The 23,501-nt window shown below is 39.1% G+C and overlaps 2 protein-coding genes across 2 annotated transcripts; both read right to left on the bottom strand.

Annotated features, from left to right (window-relative positions):
* Positions 1 to 1,017: 1,017 nt before the first annotated feature.
* Positions 1,018 to 23,461, bottom strand: LOC146481128 (uncharacterized). The gene is made up of 7 exons (XM_085108834.1): positions 23,368 to 23,461; positions 23,146 to 23,205; positions 22,877 to 22,936; positions 22,731 to 22,751; positions 22,074 to 22,178; positions 1,633 to 1,847; positions 1,018 to 1,505 (listed from the first exon to the last, which is right to left on the bottom strand). The coding sequence occupies exons 4-7, from the start codon at positions 22,740 to 22,742 to the stop codon at positions 1,457 to 1,459; spliced, it is 381 nt and encodes a 126-aa protein (XP_084964960.1). The 5' UTR covers positions 22,743 to 22,751; positions 22,877 to 22,936; positions 23,146 to 23,205; positions 23,368 to 23,461; the 3' UTR covers positions 1,018 to 1,456.
* LOC146481129 (uncharacterized) lies at positions 4,462 to 5,841 on the bottom strand. Its single transcript, XM_085108977.1, has one exon. It carries the CDS (start codon positions 5,839 to 5,841, stop codon positions 4,816 to 4,818), a length of 1,026 nt encoding a protein of 341 aa, XP_084965103.1. The 3' UTR covers positions 4,462 to 4,815.
* Positions 23,462 to 23,501: the final 40 nt, after the last annotated feature.

Raw genomic sequence — 23,501 nt, 5'->3', positions numbered from 1 at the left:
CCGAAAAAATGCGGAAGAGAACTCTTCTTCTGGGCAAATTAATCTTAGTATTCCAAACCGTTTAAAACTTACCATACACCAATGTTTAAAAGCGAAAGACGCGCATCCTGGGAAAAAAGAATGAAGTTGCCTGAGAATCTGATGAACAAGCGATATTTTTGGAAAGGTTCATCCAAGTCCATCGTCAAAGAAGGCCTCTCTGCTTCGAACATCGATGACCATAAGTCCCCAGTGCATGTCACTCATGTTAATAGGAACCAGAACCAAACAGAGCATTTCAGGATTGATATTAAGTAGCTTCTCCTTAAAACATTCTTGGATGAAATCCTCATCACCAGTATTGAGCAAGGTTATGGTATGTGCTGGGAGGCACAACACGGATTCTTTGAAAGGGGATTGAGAGTGTAATATAGCAATCGTGATATCAATAACAGAGTCATCTATTTACCTTTCCAAACAGAGATTGTTAAATGCTCTTACGTCCACGGAACATTTACCCTCTTTAATAACCAAATGGTTGAGAGGGCACTTGTTTAGGATAAGTAGTCTATTCGGGATGCTTGGGAGAATTTTATTCATTTATGCAGCGGCCCTGAGTTAATGAGGTTGTTCCGGGGTCATCTAAACCGGCTTTAAACGTTAAATGAAATGACATGACATGTGGTAGATATAGGGATGGGTTTAATGAGATGCAAACCATCTAGCTGTAAGAGGGATTTATGAGATACAAGTGTATGTATAATTTGGAGTTTAGTAGGGTCACCTAAACCGGTTTTGGTAGATATGGGGAAGGGTTTAATGAGATGCAAGACATCTAGGTGTAAGAGGGATTTATAAGATGCAAGTGTATGTATAATTTGGAGTTTAGTATATCAAGTGTACTGTGCTTTGGTGGTGCGTTTCCGCCCAACCAACCGGGTGGTGGTTCAGATATAGGCAAAGAACAAAGGACGTGTGATAAACCAATGAGAAGAGTATTCAAAATGACACCGTAAAGAAACAACATTGAATGGAAAAACTGCCTTTAATTATTAAAATTACAAAATTGAATTTAAAAAAAAAAACTTATTTACATTTGATAACAATTTATTTTATTACACTTGGAAAAAGAAACTATTCGAAAATACTAAACTAATACAAAAATATGATCTATTTTTTATTTAAAAACACTCATACTATTTTCAAGAAAAATATAAAGACTGCGAAATATTGATTATTAAAATTACATATCAAAGTTTTGTTGAATAGAAACCAATTAAAAATAAATTATTAAAAATACTAGTGAACAAAAATTATAAAGGTTGACTTAAATAATTTTCTACAATTGATCTATTAAGCGGTGGACACCTGACACACTCTTCTGTATTTTCGTGCCCACATTGAACTGAGGATCTCAACTTTATGGCCAAATCCATCATCTGGTATAGGGTTAGTAGTCTAAAAAAATAGTTACACGTCACGCACGAAAAGTGTTCGGCCCTGTGAGCGTTAAGTGCACAGCAATTCTGAGAAAACAAGAAAAAAAAAAACAATTGAGTTATTCGCTGGGTTAAATTAACCATTTCACTCAAGCGTGAGTTATAGAAAACTCAATTGACACTTTAATATCAAGAGTAAATAAATATAATTTACCTCTTTACAGTCCAACATAAATCATTTTGCTCAACTTTTTCTTCCATGCTCCAAGGAAGGGGCAGCTCCGTCCGACAGAGGAGACACCTGGAGGTACTTGGAAGTAATGTTAACCTCAAGGTGTCCAGACATTCGCTATGCATAGCTTGTTCACAGCATGACATCTTCTCAATATCCCAGCCTTCCTTCCAACAAATTACGCACTCGTCCAAATTCTGTAAAGAAAACAAATCTTACTTTCTATTACATTGGTATAAATACTTTTAAATTCTTACCTTAAGAAATCAATGTATACAGTAGAAAGCTGAGCACGCGAAAGTTACTTGCTTTTCAAGTGTGAACGAAAAAAGATTTTAAAATTAACTCACAACCTAATGATACACTCACAGAAATAGTTTTATGCTTAAGTCAAACGAGGAACAAAATTGTTTGAGTTTAACGCACTGCAAAAACCTAGCGAAGGATTCTATACACTTAAACATGTACAGCTGTAGCGAAACTTTTCGCGTAACTTTGCGTGCACGGTTTCTTTGAACACACGTTTTGATTTCATGTGCACGCAACAATAATTTGCTTTCAAGTTGGAAGGAATAAAGATTTTGAATTTCACTTGAAACTCAACTGTGTTATTACAGATACAATGTCAGAAATAATTTACCCTAAAGTCAAACAAGAAGCAAAACCAACTGAGAAGCGAAGCGTGCTGCAACACATTCCAACACAAAATGCTTTACGCTCAAGTCAAACAAGAAGCGAAAGTCCATACGTGCGCGGTAATAATTTGCTCTCAAGTCAGAATTAACTCACAACCTAATGATACACTCACAGAAATAGTTTTACGCACAAGTCAAACAAGGAATAAAATTGTTCGAGTTTAACGCACTGCAAAAAACCTAGCACAGGATTCTACACACTGAAACACGCAGCGAAACTTTTCCAGTAACTTTGCGCGCACGGTTTCTTTGAAGACACCTTTTGATTTCATGTGCGCGCAACAATAATTTGCTTTCAAGTTAGAACGAACAAAGATTTTGAATTTCACTCGAAACTTAACTGTGTTATCACAGATACAATGTCAGAAATACTTTACGCTTGAGTCAAACAAGAAGCGAAACTAACAGAAAAATGTAACGCGCTGAAAAGCACGATTTCTTTTCACCAAAACGTATTGATGCTACTCAAGTTTAGCAAACGGCAATAGTTTGCTTTCAAGTCAAAGCGAATAACCAATTTTTGAATTTAGCTTGCAACCTAACTGTTGTAATGAATCAATGTCAGAAATAATTTACGCTTAAGTTAAACAAGAAGCGAAACTAACGGAGAAGAGAAGCATGCTGCAACACATTCCTACACAAAATACTTTGCGCTTAAGTCAAACAAGAAGCGAAACTAATACTTTTAAAGTCCTAACGAATGAGCATAATGACATGTTAAACAAATATAATGAACTCACCATTCCGATGACAACTCTTACAATTTTACAATCCATGATAGTTGATGGGGATAACAGATAAGAGATAACAGTTGTAAAGACAAGTGGGTAACAACTCTTAGTTCGGGGCTTTTTCATAACTGAGTCAAAACAACTTGATTGGTCACTTTGCTCTGCTACCTGATTGGTGTGTTTGAACATAAAAAATTGTCACTGTGGACAGATTTGCGAGCTATGTGATTGGTGCGTTTCGATGCTACTATTTCAAGCTCCAGTTGATTATACCGTGAACACGGACGCGTGGGTAAAATGCTTAATTTTTCGATTGGTTAATGTCACAACTCTATTATCTCTTCAATGTCAAACAGTAGAAATGAAATGAAATCTTGTGAAACCAGATAATTTCTTGTTTTAAAGCAGTTTTTGACAAAAAAACAAATGTATATTGTTTCAAAAAGGTGTTGATTTGTGTTTCTCGATCCTGAGTGTTCCTCAGTATTCGCTTAATCATTAGGGAGCTCAAGATCCGATGACGGCGGGTGTCTGCGATGGCAGCTATGACTGTGGAAAACTGGGGAGAGGCCGCCTTCATAAGGCGTAAAAAGTAAACCTTCAGAAACTGACCAGAGGACGGCTACGAGTTGAAGAAAGGGTTAAATCATTTTTATTGTACTTATAGCTTCGTTTAGATCGGCTCATGGCCCTCTCCTTAAAAGCTTCGACGACACAGAAATTCTTCTACCCATTCCATAAAGATTCTGCCATTTAAAATTACATCTTTTCAATGCAGGTAACAAGACAACATGTAAATATGCATACCGACAATTCCAAACCAGATTTAAAACAAACTTGTAAATATAAAAATTCGTTAAATCATCCCACCATTCCAGAGCCATAATCACATCGTGCCACGACATGATTATGACTTAATGGAATATAGTTGAAATATTGTATCTTCATTAAATGTTGCATAGACCAAAACTTGGTTCTGCGATGATTCCTTTGCCTTTTTCCTTGTTAATTCAAAACTGTCGGATGGATCTGGATCAAAACAAGCTCGATTTTGTGTTGTCAACAAACTGAGGCGAGATTAATGTTGAATGTTGACGCGTTATTTCGATGAAGGACGACTCGTCTAATTTAGCTACAACACAACAGAATTCAAAAAGGGTATTTAATGATTGACTTTAATACATATTCCTAACAGTACATCAAGAAAAAAAGAAAACTTACTGGTTGTGGTTTGCAATTGGCGGCTTCGTGACAGAGCCACAGCGGCTTTCCATGTGGTCATTGACAGCCGCCAACATTGATAAAATGAAACGGAGATTAATCCTTTAAAAATCTTTTTCTTTTCATAAAATGCTCAAATAAATCGATCCACTAAGATTGAAAAACCTTTAACTATCGAAAGTATCAAAGAATTTCGCCGAATAAGACCTAAAATGGGATTATTTTACTCACGTTTAAGACGTTACGGCAAACTCGGCATTTTGACATCGTAAACAACCCCGCTACGGCGGGAAACTTTTCACGACGGCTGTCCGGAAGTTATTTTGCAACTTTCTTACTTCCGCCCACCGTCATAGACACCCGCCGTCGTCGGATCTTAAGCTCGGTATTATAAAAAGAGCTACACAGTCTAGGTTTTTCATTTAACTTTGACAAGATGGAAAGACAAGCTCACTTTAAGCCAAGCAGAAGACGTATCCCTCATGTCATCCAAAGGATGGAATGAGTGTCCCTTTGGTTCAGTTGGGATGCCACAAGGTGGGGTTGCTACTCGCAAGAGAAAACACTTTGGTTTCAAATTGTCGAAATTCCTTGACAGCAAGCGATGTGTCATTCGCATCAAGAATAAAGATTTCCTGTGTCTCGCCCATGCCTTGGTGACAGATTTGTGCAGGTGTTAAAGTCGTGCGGTTAGCAAGACACGGGTCAGCTTCTAGTTTCCGTAACGCAGTCTGTACGGCGCCTTTGATAGGTATGTTTGTGAACAGTGATTCTATGTCAAAAGACACCATGATCTCGCTCTCTAGTACCCTCCCACCATTCATAGTGGACACGAAATGAGCTGAGTTGTTAACTGTATACTCTGATTTCCCTGTTAAGGGAGATAACACATCGGCTAGGTAGGAAGACAGATCATAAGCAAAGGTGTTTACACAAGAAACTATAGATCTCAGTGGTATATTTACCTTGCGTATCTTAGGAAGGCCATAGATTCTAGGTGGTTGCTTATGTTTGGGCCTGATCTTATTATATACGGACTCTGTCATGTGCCCACCTCGCTTCAGGTTCAGAAGCTTTTCAGTCAACTTTCGGCTCAGACGATCCGTTGGGTCTTTATTAAGAAGTCGGTATGGACCCTTCTCAATCAGTGTTTTCAGTTTATCGTTATAGGTGTTTTTGTCTAGCACTACACTGGTACGACCTTTGTCTGCCGGGAGAATCATAATGTTCTTATCCTCTTTTAAACCTTTGAGAGCTTGTTTCATCTCCCTGGTGATATTAGGTTCAGGAGGCTTAGCCTTTTGGGGGATAGGGTTTACGCTTCTCCTGACAGTGGGTGCCTGTTCTGCATCAAGTGGTCTTATTGCAGATTCAACCTTAGCAACTATCTCAGTGGCTGAGATGCTTGTAGGTGTTACAGCAAAATTTAACCCTTTCTGTAGTAAAGATACCTCAGCGTCGCTTAAGGACCTGGAGGATAAGTTGATAACCCATTTGGATTTGTCAGCTTGAGGTGTTCTGTCAACATGAGGTGTTCTAGTCATTGAAACAGAAGACTCTTTCTCGATCAACAGGTTATCAAACTTTCATTTCTGTCTGCCTCTGGTCTTATTAAACAGTCGTTTTGTATTGCATGTGATCTTTTCAAGTATCTCAGAAGCATCTTTAGGCGAAAGAGAGGCTGTTTTACTCTTCGCTGTAGAGTGGCTATCTTGCATCGCATTTCCCTTAGCCCTCTGAGCTAGTCTGATTCTCTCTCAGCAACCTCAAGGATGCTAGTTCGGCTACTCTGTGACCACCTTTGGTTGGAACTGGCGAAAGGACCCGAGGGTCTCTAGGAACAACGTGGTTCCTTACGAACGTTATGAGAAAGGTGAGGTGGTTAGCATATCGCGCAAGCTTGCATCAGCAGCGCTCGTGTCGACGAATCAACCTTAGGGCTGTGTGCCCATATTTCAGGTCAATATTATGAAAGGTGTTGGTCATCGTGGTTTAAAATGATAGATAAGTTAATCGTTTGTCTCACGATTGAGTCACAAAGATGTGGATGGCGAGGTTTCGACGGCTATACTGCTAGTATTCATCAGGCGATGGTGTAGACTGATTGCGTGACAGTATAAGTAGCACCTTGGTTTGTGTTGATTGGTGCGTTTCGATCCTCTCTTAGGCTGTTGTTGACAACATCACTAGGGATAATGGAATTGAAATTCCTGAAGCGTGGATGCCCACGATCAAACAACACAACAGCCGATCGGTACCAAGGCGGACGGCCGAGGGAACAATTTCTAGTCTGAACGAGGGGGATGGAAATCCCCCAATAAACAAAAGCCTAAGAGAGGATCGAAAGGCACCAATCAACACAAACCAAGGTGCTACTTATACTGTCACTCAAGTCCGCCAAGAAGGCCATCAGCCAGCGCTTTATGCGAACAGTTCAAAGTCACATGAACAATATGTATTGAGTCTACGAACTATTCATTGGTGAGAGAAGAAAAGGAAATTTCACTTTAGATTTCTTTGCTGTTTCCAGCTGTTTCACGTGTAATTTTTAATCTCCTATGTTTGGAAAGTGAATCTAGCATTTTGCAAGAAGCCTAAGGACCTTTGCAGTGTTTTGGTGGTTTGATTTCTGTTTTTTTTTTTTTTTTAGTCTCAGTTCCTTATATCAGCATTATGCAAAATCGGCAGTTATTAGAATGAAACAACCGAATGAGTCAGCAACATGTGTATTAGGCTCAATAGCAGAAGTTTTTATTATGAAAGCCAAACATATCCCAGAAGTGCTCAGGCACATATCAATGCCATGACTTCTACCTGGGTGAACCAGAAAGGATGTACAACATTACCTAAATTGACATGTGCGGCTCGAATAATTATTTTCATGTTGCATATCCCAGAAGCGTTCAGGCACATATCAATGCCAGGAGTTCTACCTGGGTGAACCAGAAAGGATATACAACATTAACTAAATTGACATGTGCGACTCGAAGTAATAATTTTCATGTTGCATATCCCAGAAGTGCTCAGGCACACATCAATGCCAGGACTTCTACCTGGGTGAACTAGAAAGGATATACAACATTACCTAAATTGACATGTGCAGCTAAAAATATATTTTATAAACGATATACCATATTACCTAAATTACAAGTGCCAATCAAAATAATAATATCAATGCCAGGACTTCTACCTGGGTGAACCAAAAAGGATATACAGCACTACCTAACTTGACATGTGCAACTCAAAATAATTTTCAGAAACAATAAACCATAAACCATATAACCTACATTGGCGTGCGCGACGCAAAATAATGACTTCCATGTTGCATATCCCAGAAGCGCTCAGGCACATATCAATGCCAGGACTTCTACCTGGGTGAACCAAAAAAAGATATACAACATTACCTAAATTGACATGTGCAACTCAAAATAATTTTCAGAAACAATATACCATATAACCTAAATTGACATGTTGCCTCAAAGTAATGATTTTCATGTTGCATATCCCAGAAGCGCTCAGGCACGTACATGCCAGGACTTCTATTTGGGTGAACCAGAAAGGATATACAACATTACCTAGATTGATATGTGCGACTCAAAATAATAATTTCCATGTTGCATATCCCAGAAGCGCTCAGGCACATATCAATGCCAGGACTTCTACCTGGGTGAACCAGAAAGGATAAACAACATTTCCCAAATTGACATGTGCGACATGCAAGAGGATATTCAGTACAAAATAACCTAAATTGACAAGTGCAGCTTGCAGGTTAATCCCTGGTAAAAGTAAATTACAGACTAATAACCTACTGAAATAATCTTCTTCCATTATCCACTCTCACTATTAAGGACACTAACTAGCAGCTCTGATGGTGTCCACAATTTATTGATAGAGTTGACTGTACCTCCATGTGCCGGTTGCTTTATGAAAATAAAAGTGATTCATATAGAATCTATGCCTTATTACCCTTACAGACACATTTCAAAAGCATGCAGCGTTAACCTTTCATATCATAATAAGTTACTGCTTGTAACTCTCCCAAGGATGCTTTGAAGAGCACATGAATATTGTATTCACAAGATATACCTGAACCATTTCTTCACAGAATGTAACTTGATTTAGGCCATGTCCACCCGTATCCGGAAATTTTTTCCGTAAATATTTTTTTTGCTCGCCGTGAAGACTGGATCCAGGAGAATGTCGGAAGCGTATTCGAAAATTTCCTTATACGACCGTCCACACGTATACCTATTCGTATTGGCTAAAAAAATTTCCACTCTGGAGAGCATTTTCAAAAATTTCCGGATACAGCCAGAAAATACGCTGGATACGTGTGAACGCAAGCCGTTTTCGTCAAAAAAAGGGCGTTTTCACAAATTTCCAGATACGTGTGGACGATGCCTTAGTAAGTATGTTTCAATCACATCTCGGTCCTTGATAAAATTTCTTAAGTTCTCCTCTGGTAGTGATCTAACCACAATCTCTTCTATATTATCCAAAAACCCCCGTTCTGTGGACCCTAAAAAGCAATGAGTTTTTGCTGTCAAGATTACATGAATTATCTGGTTGGACAGAGTTCCAATACTAAAGGGTGATTGTGGTTTAAGGTTATGTAGGGAGCATATGTATGTCTGTGATTATTTACAACTGTAAATATCGATTAACCCATTAGCGGCCGAGGCGCCGAAAACCAACCGCAAATCCTCACACGCACGCGCAAGGGTTTCTACCTCCCCTAGAACGGATAATTTTGTCCTCTATTGTTCCAATTGTCTTTGGAAAAGACTGACCAATCAGAATCCACCGACTGCGCATATATTTTTAGGTCTTAGGGGAGTCTGGACACTAAACCAAACATCATGTCAACGCATGATGTTATTTATGTCGATACATTGACCGATTGTAGTCTAGGCACATATTTGTTAATCCGATGGTGGTCTGTCATGTGACATAACAGCCAATCGTGTGGGAGAGCCTAATTTGTCAGCTAGTATAAAAGACTGGTCGCATTGGCAAGAATTCCCTCTTGCTTTCACCATCACAGCGAGTATATCTCCTGGCGAAAACAATTTTTCAGGCAAGTTGTAGCAGTTATTTTTGGTTAGTATTAGCATGGCTCATCCTAAGATTTTAATACTTGGGCATTCATTCATTAGGCGTTTAGAATACTTTGTTGCCGCAAACCCCAACCATAACCATCAATTCTTGTTAACTGCCCTTGCTACATTCAAATGGCATGGTGTTGGGGGTAGAACTGTGGCCAAAACGATGCAATACGACCTCCCCGTGGTCGCTTCATTCGCGCCAGACATAGTTATCTTACAGCTGGGAACCAACGATCTTTCCCGGCTTGATCCTTTAGTGGTGGGTTCTGCTATTGAGGAGTTAGTAACCATTTTGCACGACACGTACAATGTTAAGCTTGTTTGTGTATGCCAAACCCTTCTAGGATCCAATCCTGTATTTAACGCGCGTGTCCGCGCACTTAACAGCTATGTTAAAACGTTCCTGGAGGCACTCCCTTATTCCTTTTTCTGGGGTCATCGGGGTTTTTGGAATTCTTCCCAGAGATTTCTCGCTCGTGATGGTGTGCACCTAAATAGACAGGGGCAATATAAGTTTTTTCGGAGTCTCAGAGGGGCCGTTTTGAGGTCATTGCGTTATTGTTCACGTGCCGACCACTAGGCCGGACTATTTGTTTGTAGCTAATCCAAGCCCTTGATTTCCTTTAAATATTTGTACAGTGTACATTTTAAACCAAGCCGTGTTTTTGTTGCCTCGTGATTCAGCTAATTTTTGCTGGCAGGAATTTGCCGCATACATATGAATAACTTGCTGCTCACGTTGGCTTTATCTGATTGTGGTTGGCTAATCATTTTAGCCACCTGAGTGCACAGTACATTAGTGTGCCTTTGTTTTATACCGGCTTTGGTTATTATCGTTGCTTGCAGTATACCGCATGAGTGTACAATCCTTTTTGATCGCCTATTTCGGTAGGTGTGTCCAATGCACTGGTATTTCTGTCAAGCTTATCGATTTATTGGTGAAAATGGGCTTTGTTAATCTCCCAGGACAAAACGTCGTCGTATCAGTCGGTAAACAGCTTTTTCCTGTTTGCACATACCGCAAAAACTTGGCGGTTACTTTAATTAATTCGGCCCCTCTGAGGTTGTAATTTTCCCGCTTTCGCTTCCGTTGCATGTGGGTTAGGGCTGTCCGCTAACTTCCGTTATTGTTTAGTTTATTTCTTCTCGCTGCATCATGCCACCTAAGAAGCGTTCTGCTGGTCCTGCAAGACGTGCTAAGTGTCTTCGCCCGTTGCCTGCATCTGATCTGCAAGTGGCCGAGCCAGCTACCATGCTACAAGTTCAACCTCCTCCAGCCCAGCCTCCTCAAGGCTCGGGGATGGTCCAGTTGAATCTTCAAGCGCTCACCTCCACGATTACCGCTGCTGTTTCTGCAGCCGTTAAAGATGCCTTGGCCGTGCAGCCCCTAGCGAATGTCTCTGACAGCCACCCCACAGCAGACCGTCCAGCAGACCGTCAAGTTGCTCATGTGGTGGACGAGGAGGTTACCAACCTTACAGAACTCACAGGTACGCAGTCCACAGATCCACAACTTTCTACCTTGGGTGCTGGAGATCAACCCCGTCAGCTATTTACCAGTATCGGTATGAATTTAGGTGCTAGAGTTAGTGCTAAAATCAAAGCCAAAATCTGGGCTCATGAATACATTGATTTTGGGGCGTTATTGTCAGTAGCTCCCCCCCGTGAAAAGTATTCCCTTTCAATGACCTCCACTGCGGGTGCCTCGGGTCAACCCCAGCTAACACTTGAGCCTTCTCACACGCCAAAAAAAGTGACCAATATACAGCAGTGGATTACTGCCTTTAACACTTTTGTAACCATTTATTCAGAGAAGGCTTCTGACGACACCCCAAAACTAAAAAATTTCCCAAAAGGGACATGCTGGACGTTTCACGCTGGAAGACAATGTAGGGGATGTCAATATGAGCATGTTTGCTTTAAATGCCATGCCAAACATCCCGCCAGCCAATGTCAGGTCTCACCAACCCACCAGCGCTCCAATGTTGGCAAATCAGGATCGCCAGTTATTACTCCAAGTGTTGGACAGCCCACCAGTCACGCCCGTAAAAGCGGACCGGTTTGAGGCTTTATTAGCCGGTTATACTCCAGCCCTTAAAACCCTTTTAGTTAATGGCTTTCAGTATGGTTTTCGAATTTCTTACATCGGCGAATTATCTCCTTTTGAGTCCCCTAATTTACAAAGTGCGCCACAGAGCCCGGACGTCGTTTCAGGAAAATTAATGAAGGAAATCGAAGCTGGTAGGGTTGTGGGACCTTTCAAGGCTCCCCCTTATCCTACTTTTCGCACTTCGCCCATTGGCTTAGTTCCCAAAAAAACTCCTAACGAATTTAGATTAATTCACCATTTATCATACCCTAAAGGTTCTTCTGTAAACGATTCCATCCCCGATGAATGCTCATCAGTTCATTATGCTACGATTAGCGATGCCATTTCTATTCTAAAAAACTTCGGGGCCGGTTGTTTTTTGGCTAAAACGGATATTAATTCCGCATTCCGTATTATTCCTGTTCACCCGTTGGAATACCCTTTACTCGGTATCAACTGGGCGAATGAATATTATTTTGATCGGTGTCTAGCAATGGGTTTGAAGTCAAGCTGTGCTATTTTCGAAAAATTCAGTTCTTCTTTGGAGTGGCTTGCCACGCAACACTTACATGTCTCTGCCGTTTTACATCTTTTAGACGATTTTTTGTTTATTGCACCTAATAAAGATAAATGCAGCAAAGATCTACACCATTTTCTCGCTATGTGCAAATTCCTCGGAGTCCCAATTGCTGAAGAGAAAACAGTGGGACCAGATACCACTTTACAATTCGCTGGCATAGAGCTTGATTCTGTGCATCAGGAGGCCAGGTTGCCGCTAGACAAGCTTACCAAATGTCGCACCTTACTTCATCTACCGTTACTCTGCGCGAGCTGCAATCTTTAATCGGCCTGTTGAATTTTTGTTGTTCAGTTGTCATCCCAGGCCGTGCATTTTTACGCCGCTTAATTGACCTTACCACCGGTCTGACACGCCCTCATCACCACATCCGTTTAAACAGAGAAGCTAAACTTGATATACGCATGTGGTTAGACTTTCTAGATAATTTTAATGGCAGGGCATTTTTTCTGTCAGATCGCTGGGACAATTCTTCTACACTTGAATTATATACAGATGCCGCGGCATCAAAAGGTTATGGTGCGATATTTGGAAAGCACTGGTTTGGCGGCGCTTTTCCTGACAAATGGCACAGTTTCAACATTACTTTCCTCGAGTTTTTTCCCATTGTTATTGCTGTCCACATTTGGGGGACTAGCATGGCTAACCGCTGCGTGCTATTTTTCACAGATAATGCTGCCCTCGTGGAGATTATCAACAATCAAACATCTAAGCATAAGTCAGTAATGGTTCTTCTACGTGACCTGGTTCTTAGTTGCCTACGTTATAATATTTTATTTCGTGCTCGGCATGTTCCTGGCTTGCAGAACAGCCAAGCCGATTACATCTCCCGATTTCAGGTAGACAACTTCAAGGAACTAGCGCCAGAGGCAGACGAATTCCCAACAACAGTACCAGCGAACCTTCTACCGGAGAGTTGGTCACTCACTTGAGGGATTTATTAGGCTCAGCTCTAACGGCCGGCACCAAAAAATCGTACCAGAGAGCATGGGGGTCGTTTCAAATTTTTTATGAACGTTTTTGTGGGTCATCAACCCCCCAGCTACCATTATCTTCTCACCAATTAGCTCTTTTCATATCTTACCTATCGGCAAGGAAACTCGCACCTTCTACGATTTCTTATCTTTCGGCTATCAGTTATGTTCACAAGATCAAAGGTTATTCCGACCCAACTAAATCGTTTTTGATTCATAAGCTGTCAACAGCTTTAAGCCGCCAGCGTTTGGCTGACCTCCGTTTACCCATTACTCGACCGGTATTGCACGAGCTTATTAAATCTCTCCGTCACACCAATTCATCGGCCTTTCAACGTTGTCTTTACTCCGCGATGTTCTTATTAGCCTTTTACGGCTTCTTTCGTGTTGGTGAACTGGCGGCTAAGAGTGTGGATCGTGTCGATTCCATATTACAATTTAAGGATTTAAAATTTTTGGTACACAATGGCCAACCACAAATGATTAAGATCATTATTACCGCATTTAAGCACAATACCGACCGGAAACCCTTTGAAATCTTAATTGAACGCGAGGAAACTGCCGTTCTGCCCCGTGCAAGCAATGGTAGAATATTGCCAAACGCGAGGGGCCCTACCGGGCCCGTTATTCTGTCAACAAAACCTCGCACCTATTACGGTCTACCAATTTAACACCGAACTCTCTCGTTGTTTACACTTTTGCAGCCTTGACCCTAGTAGATATAAGGGCCACAGCTTCCGAATTGGCGCTGCTTTGCTTGCGGCCGATAAGGGTTTCTCGGACGCTCAAATCCGCACTCTTGGCCGCTGGAAATCTGACGCTTTCAAACTATATATACGCTCTGAACACCTTCACGCCAATTAAGTCTAATACTGTAGGTAGAACAGGTCACGCACCAACTCAATTCTATCATTTTTCTCTCTGTGTATGACTCCAACAAATGTAGGTCAGACATGGGCTGCTATCATTTCTGGAGAGTTATAAGTACTATGCTAATGACAGTGACTAGAGTGATCATGTAGGACAGACATGGGCTGCTACATGTTTCTGTTGTCAGTTAGTTATCGCTGTACACCCCACTGACAACCATGTAGGACAGACATGGGCTGCTACATTTTCTGTTGTCAGTTAGTTATCGCTGTACACCCCACTGACGACCATGTAGGACAGACATGGGCTGCTACATTTTCTGTCGTCAACTAGTTAGTTGCTTCTATCGAGTGTTTTTTGGTACAATGGGTTTGGTTATGGGCTGCTACAGTTTCCATTGATAATTATTTAGCTGTAACAAAAACAACTATTCTTTTCCTTACATATTTTATAAATTTAACTCAATTTCTTTAACTATAGCGTGATAGACCCCTGGGTCAGACATGGGCTGCCATACCGTATATTCTGTCGTTTTGCGTGCGCCTGTTATCAGCAGAGTATTGTTACAGTTCAGCGGTGACGTAAGCCAGTCATGGGCTGTTACTGATCCGTCAAAATTATTCTCTATTCAATATTATACTCGCTATTCTTGTTTCCAATTCGCGAGCTCTGCAGTGGTGTCTTGGTGGGGCTGCCACAGTTGTGTGTGGCTTGTGGCGCCTTTTTCGCCCCACCTTTGCTGAAAATGATATTTTAATTACCATTGGCATTGTAAACAATTCGCTTTTATTTGAGTTTCAATTAAAACCGCCACAGTATTTAAGTGGCCAAGAAATGCCAAATCTGGACTTGTTCATTTGTTGTACATCATATCATCTTCAGCAAACTAGTGCGCCCCCGCGCAGAGCTCCCGAATTCCGTTCAGTGCATTGTATCGGCATAAAACCAAACATCATGTCAACGCATGATGTTATTTATGTCGATACATTGACCGATTGTAGTCTAGGCACATATTTGTTAATCCGATGGTGGTCTGTCATGTGACATAACAGCCAATCGTGTGGGAGAGCCTAATTTGTCCGCTAGTATAAAAGACTGGTCGCATTGGCAAGAATTCCCTCTTGCTTTCACCATCACAGCGAGTATATCTCCTGGCGAAAACAATTTTCCCGCCCTCCGCTCCCTTCTCGCCATCTTTCGGATTATCATTTATGTTTGTACTTTCGCTTACCAGCTGTGGGGCGCCTTTTTCGCCCCACCTTTGCTGAAAATGATATTTTAATTACCATTGGCATTGTAAACAATTCACTTTTATTTGAGTTTCAATTAAAACCGCCACAGTATTTAAGTGGCCAAGGAATGCCAAATCTGGACTTGTTCATTTGTTGTACATCATATCATCTTCAGCAAACTAGTGCGCCCCCGCGCAGAGCTCCCGAATTCCGTTCAGTGCATTGTATCGGCATAAAAAGGTTTTTGTCTTCCGAAAAATATTTCAGCCATCATGACGGGCCGCACGCTTCAGGCTTAAATATTCAAGACGCCAATTTCGCGTTTTCGGAAGGAAAACACAACTTTTCCAAACGGTAAATCGAAAGAGGAACTTTTAAGGAATATCCGACAGTTTCAACAGCAGAAATCCAAGCATTAACGGCGGAGAAATTATGCTTCGAGGAAAATTTGTAGTTTTGCCGAGGCGACAAGCTGGTGGGCATCTCAAATCATTATTTTCACCATGGACCTTCTTGGTGATGTTCGAGTGTTTCTCGCAATACAACTCACAAAGAATTACAGGTTTGGTTGTGAATTTGTACTGAAATACTATTCTAATTGATCGATTCTGCGTATTCTGAACAGTTTTTGCAAAATTTTTGAAAAGCGTGCTCCGCACAGGTCGATAAATTTGCTTCAAAATTGACTCACAATTGCTTATATGCGTTTTCTTCTCTTCTAAGACCAATACAAAAACTTATTTGAAAAAAGTTTTCATTTATGAAAGTTTTATTGCCTGTTTTTCTTTCTTTTTTCATTGATGAAACGTGATGACTGCCTAATCTTGCATAAACAGACACGTCTTCTCGAAAGTGGATCAAATTACTGCTATGTCGCGCGAGGATCAAGTTTCATCGAAATTTTCGAAATTTTTACCTTCAGGTTTGTTTTTCGAGTAATCTTTAAAGTGCCACTACGACGAAAATTTTTACTTCTATTTTCGCCCTTTCCGTGTTCCAATCCATTAAATGAGTTCGTAATTGCAAAAATAGCTATTAATTAGCTTTATACAAGCTTACTGATCCTGGGAATAAGTGGCCGAAAACCGTTGAAAACCCGTCCGCCATTACTCCGACGGCAAAGTGACGCCCGTGGTGATTCTAAAATGCGGTTGCTTGTATGAGATCTTTGTGTGACGTCATACGCGCATCGAACATCGTGCGTTCCTTGCAAGAACTCAGTAAACCTCAGTAATCGAAAGTCCTTAAGTAAGTGAATAGGCAAGATTATTTGTAAGATTCGCCATCCAGTTTGGTGAAAAGCGATCTAAAGGACAATTTTACTAAATATCTTGGATTATAATTTCCTTGGCGGTGGATTTGGAGTCGTATGACTGCAAAGAATACGCTTTGAAGACACGCGAACAGCTCATTCAAGCCTGGGATTTACATGTAAAGCCGAAGAAGAAACGAATTCAGGTAGACATGTGGTTATTTAATATTCTGGGCATGTTTTCTATTTGGGATTAGTAAACAGAACCTAATCACCATTCGCAGAAGCACTTGAGCAACAAATTATTGAATAGGATGGATAACTCCAGACCAATACATGTTGATGTTATGTTGGTGGCATGTATGGTGTTTGCAAGTATCAATCAGAGCTGCATAATGAGTCAAGAAAAAAAGAACTATTAACCTCGTTTTTTTTATAGTTCAATAAAGCTTTGACAAGACTAAAATGATGTATAATTAACTTCAGTTGAAAAGTGGTTAGCTATAGCTGTAATCTACAGAATATTTGCAATGGTACAATACTACAGCTAGGGCTGTAATCTACCAGATATTACCTGGTTAGATCCCTTCCTCATTCTACAACAACTTTCAAGCAGTAAATGAAGTAATCATGAGGGGCCTAATATTTTAAAGCCACAGTCCAAGTAACATTCATCAATAAATTGTTGTAAAGCCCTCAAATGCAGCTGGAAAACTAAAGATTAATAAGAAAGTTTAGGAGGACAGCTTAAGAGGAAACCTTAGTAGGCTTGCAACATATCTTACCCATTTTTGTTATTTCAATAATGTTTGTTCCTTTGTCAATGAGGATGTGTGAATCTGAATGAAACAAGCAAACCAGCCTCTTGATCTCACTTAAAACTGAGACTGTAATTGTAATCGTTTTACATGTTGAGTGAGAAGAGCCAGCATAACACTGTGCTGTAACAGTATTGTGTATTTTCCCACAAAATCACACAATGTTCACAGACATAAAATTGAAATATTATAGTTATGAAAGAATGACCATCCTTTCCACAGATATACCTTAATTATTCTTGGAGATTGGCCAAAATACTTTAACCTAAATTTTCACATAAACTACAGCTTATTTTTTTGTTTTTGTTCAGCGACATGAACTTCATCTTTGTAAGTTTTATCTTACATGACCCCACAAACATTTTCATGCTTTATACTTATACTATGTGTTTGTTGATTTCTTTTCTGTTTAGCTTTTTCCTTCTGTCAAATAGCCTGGCTTTCGTATGTTGGATGTTGATATCTGTGGGTTTTAACTTTGGCCTTCAGAAAATAACCAGAGCCAAGAACAGGGCCTGCTTTAAATATCAAAGCCATTTTTTATGCCAATGATACCACATATTTTACTTTATTACATTTTATAATTTTTTGGGGGGGAGGGGAGGGGGGAGGGGGCTTTTTTGTTTTGTTTTTGTTGTTGCTGTTATGACATAACAATCAAATCTCCCTCACCATGAACAAGCCAACAAAATAACGGGCCATCAGTAAACTATTTCCATAATCCCTTCACTGTTTATATTAATGTGCTTGACCTATATCCAGGAGATTTTTTTTTGAAGACTCTCCTATCAGCTATGTTGACAGTTTCTAAGATCAAATTTAAAGGTATGCCTTTTGCTGTGGTCCTCTCTGATAACCATTTTCAAGAATGAGAATACTCAGAGCACAAGAATGCATGCCATGATCCCACTGGCGAAAAACCTTCCCTGTATAAAGACAAGTTTACCCTTGAAGTCAGAGGCCAGTCTTGCTGTCTACTCTCACCATGCCTGCAGCATAGTGGTTCTTGATGACATGGGTATGACAGCAACTTTTAAAAAAACCACACACACAGTCTGCATTACCAGTACCTACTTGTCATATTGATATGATATCAATGCTAAATATTGCAAAAATTTGCTGGTAGCTCTCCTCCTCTCCCTTCCATTTATAAATTTGCACATTATGTACAATGTGATCCTTCGTGTAAGATCCTGCCCCATTCCTCTGGACAAGGTATCTTCTGTAACTGTGAAAAATGCCTTCATGCTTCCCTAAACTAACCCTAATAATACAGATCCCAATATTTTAAGGTTCAGGAAGTGTCGTTGACAGATCTAAACTAAAAGCTAAGTGGGATTTACTATGGCATTATTTACCATGGGTAGTCCTATTTACCATGGTGTGCTTAGGTGACCTTGTTGACGCCTTTGTACTGTCTCTGGTATATACGAAAACAGTGCAATACTTTTGTTAGAAATTTATTATGTTGTACAAAAAATGCTGTAAAATTGGCTGTCCAAATAACAGACTTTGCCAAGAAAACAAAAGAAGGCACAAATACAAAATTACTTATGCAAACACAAAGATGAAATTTACCAAGCACTGGTAGTTTTCCACACTCCTTAGGAAAGGGTTTGGACAAAATACTGTCTCATAATTTTGTCAGTTTGGTTCATTTGTTCTCTCTAGTACAAACTAATATGATTAAATTGTAGATATTATCTTGACTTGTCCCAGAAGATAACTTTCAGCATAATATTCACTGCAAGTCTGCACAAAGGTGCAGTCAAAGTATATTTACAAGTGATGTTTAAAAAAATTGCTCAATAATAGTATTATAATTAGTTAATAACACAGACCAAATAGGATTGCCACAAGACCTTCTTGACTCACAGTAATCAGTGATGGTTACATTAGAAAATTTTGCAAGTTGGAGTGTCAGCAGGTCCACATTAGCTGGAAAGTTGCCTGCAAATTTCTTGTGACCTGTACTTTCGCATATCATGTGATTGTTTCAATATATAGAGATGAATTTTTCATGTCAATGTCACAATCAGTTTCATTACAATTCCTCATTTAATACAGATCAAAAATCTCGCCTTGCTGTGTATTCTACAGTCGGCATACAAGTATTTCAGAAATATATTGGGTGCTTTGTACAAAGAGAGCATTCGAAAAACTCGAGGCAGTTGATTGTCAATATTTATTATACCACAAGCAATTTTGAATAAAATGGAGTATCTATGCACTTTTATTTTACCAAAGCATGACACTTACAGAAAGTAGACGTAATGAACACCAGACAAACAAAGCATTACAATGAGCTGTAAACAAAAAAGACACACCACCACTCCGCGTTACTTGCTTTCATTGCACGCATTCACGAAAACAGTTTATTTCCGATCAGTTATCTTGGCCTAATAGCTTCACTTAGTCCCTCGGTTTACCCTGGAAAGGTAAGCATCGAGGCAGTAGCATTGTATGGCAGTCCTTGCGTTTGAGTCTCCTCGAAGCATCTGTCGAAGTCGTCGAGAGGATATGTCTCTAGTACTTCGGTGCAACGTACAAAAAGACGATTTGTCAGAAGAAATTACCCCCTTTAGACGTATTTCAGAACCATAAATGTTCAAACAACCACCATTAGGTCTCTTTCGTGTGCCCACAATACGTGTGCGTTGTAAAGACGGCCCTTGAGCCACTAAAATAAAAAGAAGTGGCTTCTTTCAGTGAGATCGAACATTCGAAAGCAGGCCATGTTGTTGTGCGGTATGACGTCATATTCACGTCAGTGCAACTAGATCCAGCTCTCTATGTAGTTCACGGTCATTTGTCGATCGAGTAATGGTGGCACAGCGAAGCTGAACTTCGCGTTTAAAATAACTGGCCTTCCCATTGGAATTTCGATGTAAAATTTGGCGTGGTAAGTATTTATCACTTCTACTTTCCAAAGCTGAAGAAAAAAAGGGATGCAAAATTTTGATCGTAGTGACCCTTTAATTCGCAGCTAGGATATTTTATTCGACAATTAGAAATTCTAGCTATTCTAGACCAAAGGAGTGCTGTTTCTTTGACCCAGTCAGTTGTCTATTTTTACTGCACATTAGGTTAATAATTAACAATATGCTAATTTGTGAAATTGTCGAAAACACGTGGGCTGCAATGGGTTAAGATGGTCAGTTAAGGTGGCTTACTACAGTTTTTAGTAGATAAAATAAGATATAATTCCATTGCAAAGGAAACAGTAAGGAGGAACTTTTTTTGGTGTTGTTTGTTACTCCAACAGTGAGAAAAGATGATTTTTATCTCAAAACGATTTTGCCAAGCTTTAAAACAACAAAAATAGCAGGCCGATTTCTCGGAGAAGGACTGGAAACTAAATGTTTTGAGCATTTCCACCTCCAAAACTAGCTGTACGACTCTAGCTCAAAATTTCAGGATTTGAAGAGAAGCCATGAATAAACATTTCTGCAAAAGAAGACAAAAATCCGTAAGACAGAATTTTCACCACAGAGGAAAATGTCGTAATTGAGTCAAATTTTAAATTAATAAAAATATGTCTTACAGATTCCTATAAAAAACTGCCTGAGGTTAATACTTTTTGAGTTTTGCCAGTTCTCAATTTTTTTTTTAACATTCTTTATCTAATATACAATCTTGCTTAACATACAACCTTATTTGCAAATAATTATTAAAATAAAAAAGCCAAGGGAGAGCTTCACAGAGTATTAGTGTACAGTTTTTGTATAACAATACTTCTACATAAGTTTCACTAGTAAGTTTCACAAGGCACAATAAATTATAAAGGTTGTACAAAGGGTTTTTCTTTTCTCTTTTTTTTTGCGTGTGTGCACTTGTTAAATTACTTACAAGATAATATTCCATAATTAACTAAAAAAAAAGGATTAGTTATTGGTTATAGCCACTTTAAAGCAACTTTTCATAGTTTTTCCATTTATTGCGAAAAGAAACAATTCTATTTGATTTAAATGCAAGATATTTTTCAGTTTCGTATTTATTTTCAAGAATTTTCTTAAAGTGGCTTCCAGACGGTTTAATCTCTTTATGCCTACAACTCCATAAATAGGTTTTTCTTAAAACTATTACATACTTAACTAGATCCATTCCCTCCTTCAAGATTCCTTTGGTAACGTCACGCAGTAAGAGACAACAGGAACTACTTATGTTCTTTAGAATGTTCGCAACAACGTCCATCCAAAAAGAGTGTGAATAGGGACAACTAAACAATATATGGTTTCTAGTTTCAGTGGTATCTTGACAAAAGGAACAGTTAGGGCTTGGAATGTAGCCTAATTTAAAAAGGATGTCAATGGTAAAAAGAATAGAATTCAATACTTTATATTGAAAAGATCGGAAGTAGGGTTCACTGGAAACTGCTTCAGTGATATAATTATCTTCTAAATCAAATTCTTCCCCTAACTTGGCCCATTTCTTAGCCTTTTCATACTTGAGCTTTATTAACAATCGATAGTAGTCACGACATTTAAAATTTTCCCAATTAAGAACAACATTGAAAGTAGGTGGACGTGTTTGTCGATTCAGAGGAACAGATTGTCCAGTTTGGTTTGACAACGAAAGTTTCAATTGTAAGCCTACAACTATTAACGTATCTTTACTTCGTGCATACAATATTTACTCTCGATCCGTCCCTCCTTGTAGTCTCTTAATCCTGTCCACGTCAAAAAAATGGGGTTTAAAAGCCTTTCTCCTCTGACAGCATTAATAGGGTCAATATTTGTCTTTTCATAGAATAAGTCTTCGGTATACTCAATACCTTTTGAAAAAAAGTGTTTATAAAACACGTTTTATACCGCCTATCTTAATTTCTCTATTGTTCCAAAGAATATATTTATATTCACCATCACAATCAGCAACATCTCGTAATTCTGACCACCAACTCTTTCCTTGCTTTCTTTCTGGGCACTCTCCCCTTCTATGGCCCATTTGGTGGCAAAACCAGCATCCTGAAAAGAAAGTTAAAAAAATATATATACAGTCATTTCAACTAACGTTGTCGGTTCAAAGCATGAAGCTAGAAGACAAGACCGAAAGTTTACGTGGGATTTTTATGAATAAATTCATCAAAATCAGTCATGCCTGGAGAAAACAATAGGTTGTAATTAGCAGTAGAATGACCTGCATGTGAGGGATGATTTTGATGAAGTTATTCATAAAAAAATAATCCCACAAAACATTGCGGTCTTGTCTTTTAGCTTGATTTTAATCCGACAACGTTAATTGAAATAGCTGTATATTAAGATTCAGCTTTCTGCATGTAAACTGAGTAGATGAAATATGTGGCTCTTGGATGATCTGGCTTCTAGAATAAACCCACCACCTAATTATTCCCCTAATATACACAAAGACCTGCAGACATCTAGGTCCCCTTCCCTTTGCGACCAGTGGGTTGTTTCTTAAATGTTCCACAGAGTTGTTAACAAACAAAGGTTGTAAGACAGGGCCTATAGTTTATCATCCTTATTGTGAAATGGTTATTTAAAAGTTAATTCACTTACTGTAATGTCCATGTTGATGTTCTGTAATTCAGGAATAAAAGACACAGTTGTTATTCATTTTAAGACTGTATGTTGGGAGAGATTTATTTTTAATCACTTCACTTGACTTATAATAAACAACTAATGATTGATTGAAGTCTTGTTACCTTGCTTCTTCTTAGTTTCTTCTTCTTTATTCTTGTCCGTAATAACTGTTCCAATGTCTTCTAAAATAATATTTCAAAAAAAGGTTTTTAATAATGTTCTTTTTAAGGTTTAACTGTACATATGAGGAACTAACAAGAGAAAGGTCAGTGGGTATATGCAGAATACCCAGATTCTCTCCTGGTGCCCACCCGCTGACCAAAAACCCTTAGGACTCTGGGTACAAGATTGGCAGTTATTTAAAAAGATTCACAGAGTGAAGTGTTTTTACCTTGCTTCTTCTTAGGTTCTTCTTCTTTATTCTTGTCTGTAATAACTGTTCCAATGTCTTCTAAAATAATGTTAAAAATAAGGTTTTTAATAATGTTCTTTTGAAGGTTTAACTGTACATATGAGGAACCTAACGAGAGAAAGGTCAAAGATGATCGTTTTACAGAAAAAATGACTTATTTATTCTGCATTTTTGTTATAAGCTAGATATCAGTATTCTTACCAGCAGCGCTCTCTTCTAATTCCAATTTTGCTACAGAAAAAAAGAAATGAAACAAAGAAATGGAAAAAACTTACTAAACAATTGGGATACTGCTTTAATTTTTATTCAGGAAAATGCGTTCGCGGAGATCTAGA

The sequence above is a fragment of the Pavona decussata genome, unplaced genomic scaffold (genome assembly GCF_977016875.1).
Source record: "Pavona decussata unplaced genomic scaffold, jaPavDecu1.1 SCAFFOLD_51, whole genome shotgun sequence".
NCBI classification, from domain to species: Eukaryota; Metazoa; Cnidaria; class Anthozoa; order Scleractinia; family Agariciidae; genus Pavona; species Pavona decussata.
Note: the sequence above shows the minus strand (reverse complement) of the source record. Positions and strands in the feature narration are given on the sequence as shown.

Excerpts from the sequence above, each read along its gene's own strand:
- LOC146481129 (XM_085108977.1), bottom strand. The coding sequence starts at position 5,841 with ATGACTAGAACACCTCATGTTGACAGAACACCTCAAGCTGACAAATCC.
- LOC146481128 (XM_085108834.1), bottom strand. Across the intron at positions 1,848-22,073 it reads AGATGTTGCTGATTGTGATG|AATTTGGACGAGTGCGTAAT; the intron begins GTGAATATAAAT and ends TTTTCTTTACAG. Across the intron at positions 1,506-1,632 it reads TTATGTTGGACTGTAAAGAG|AATTGCTGTGCACTTAACGC; the intron begins GTAAATTATATT and ends TTGTTTTCTCAG.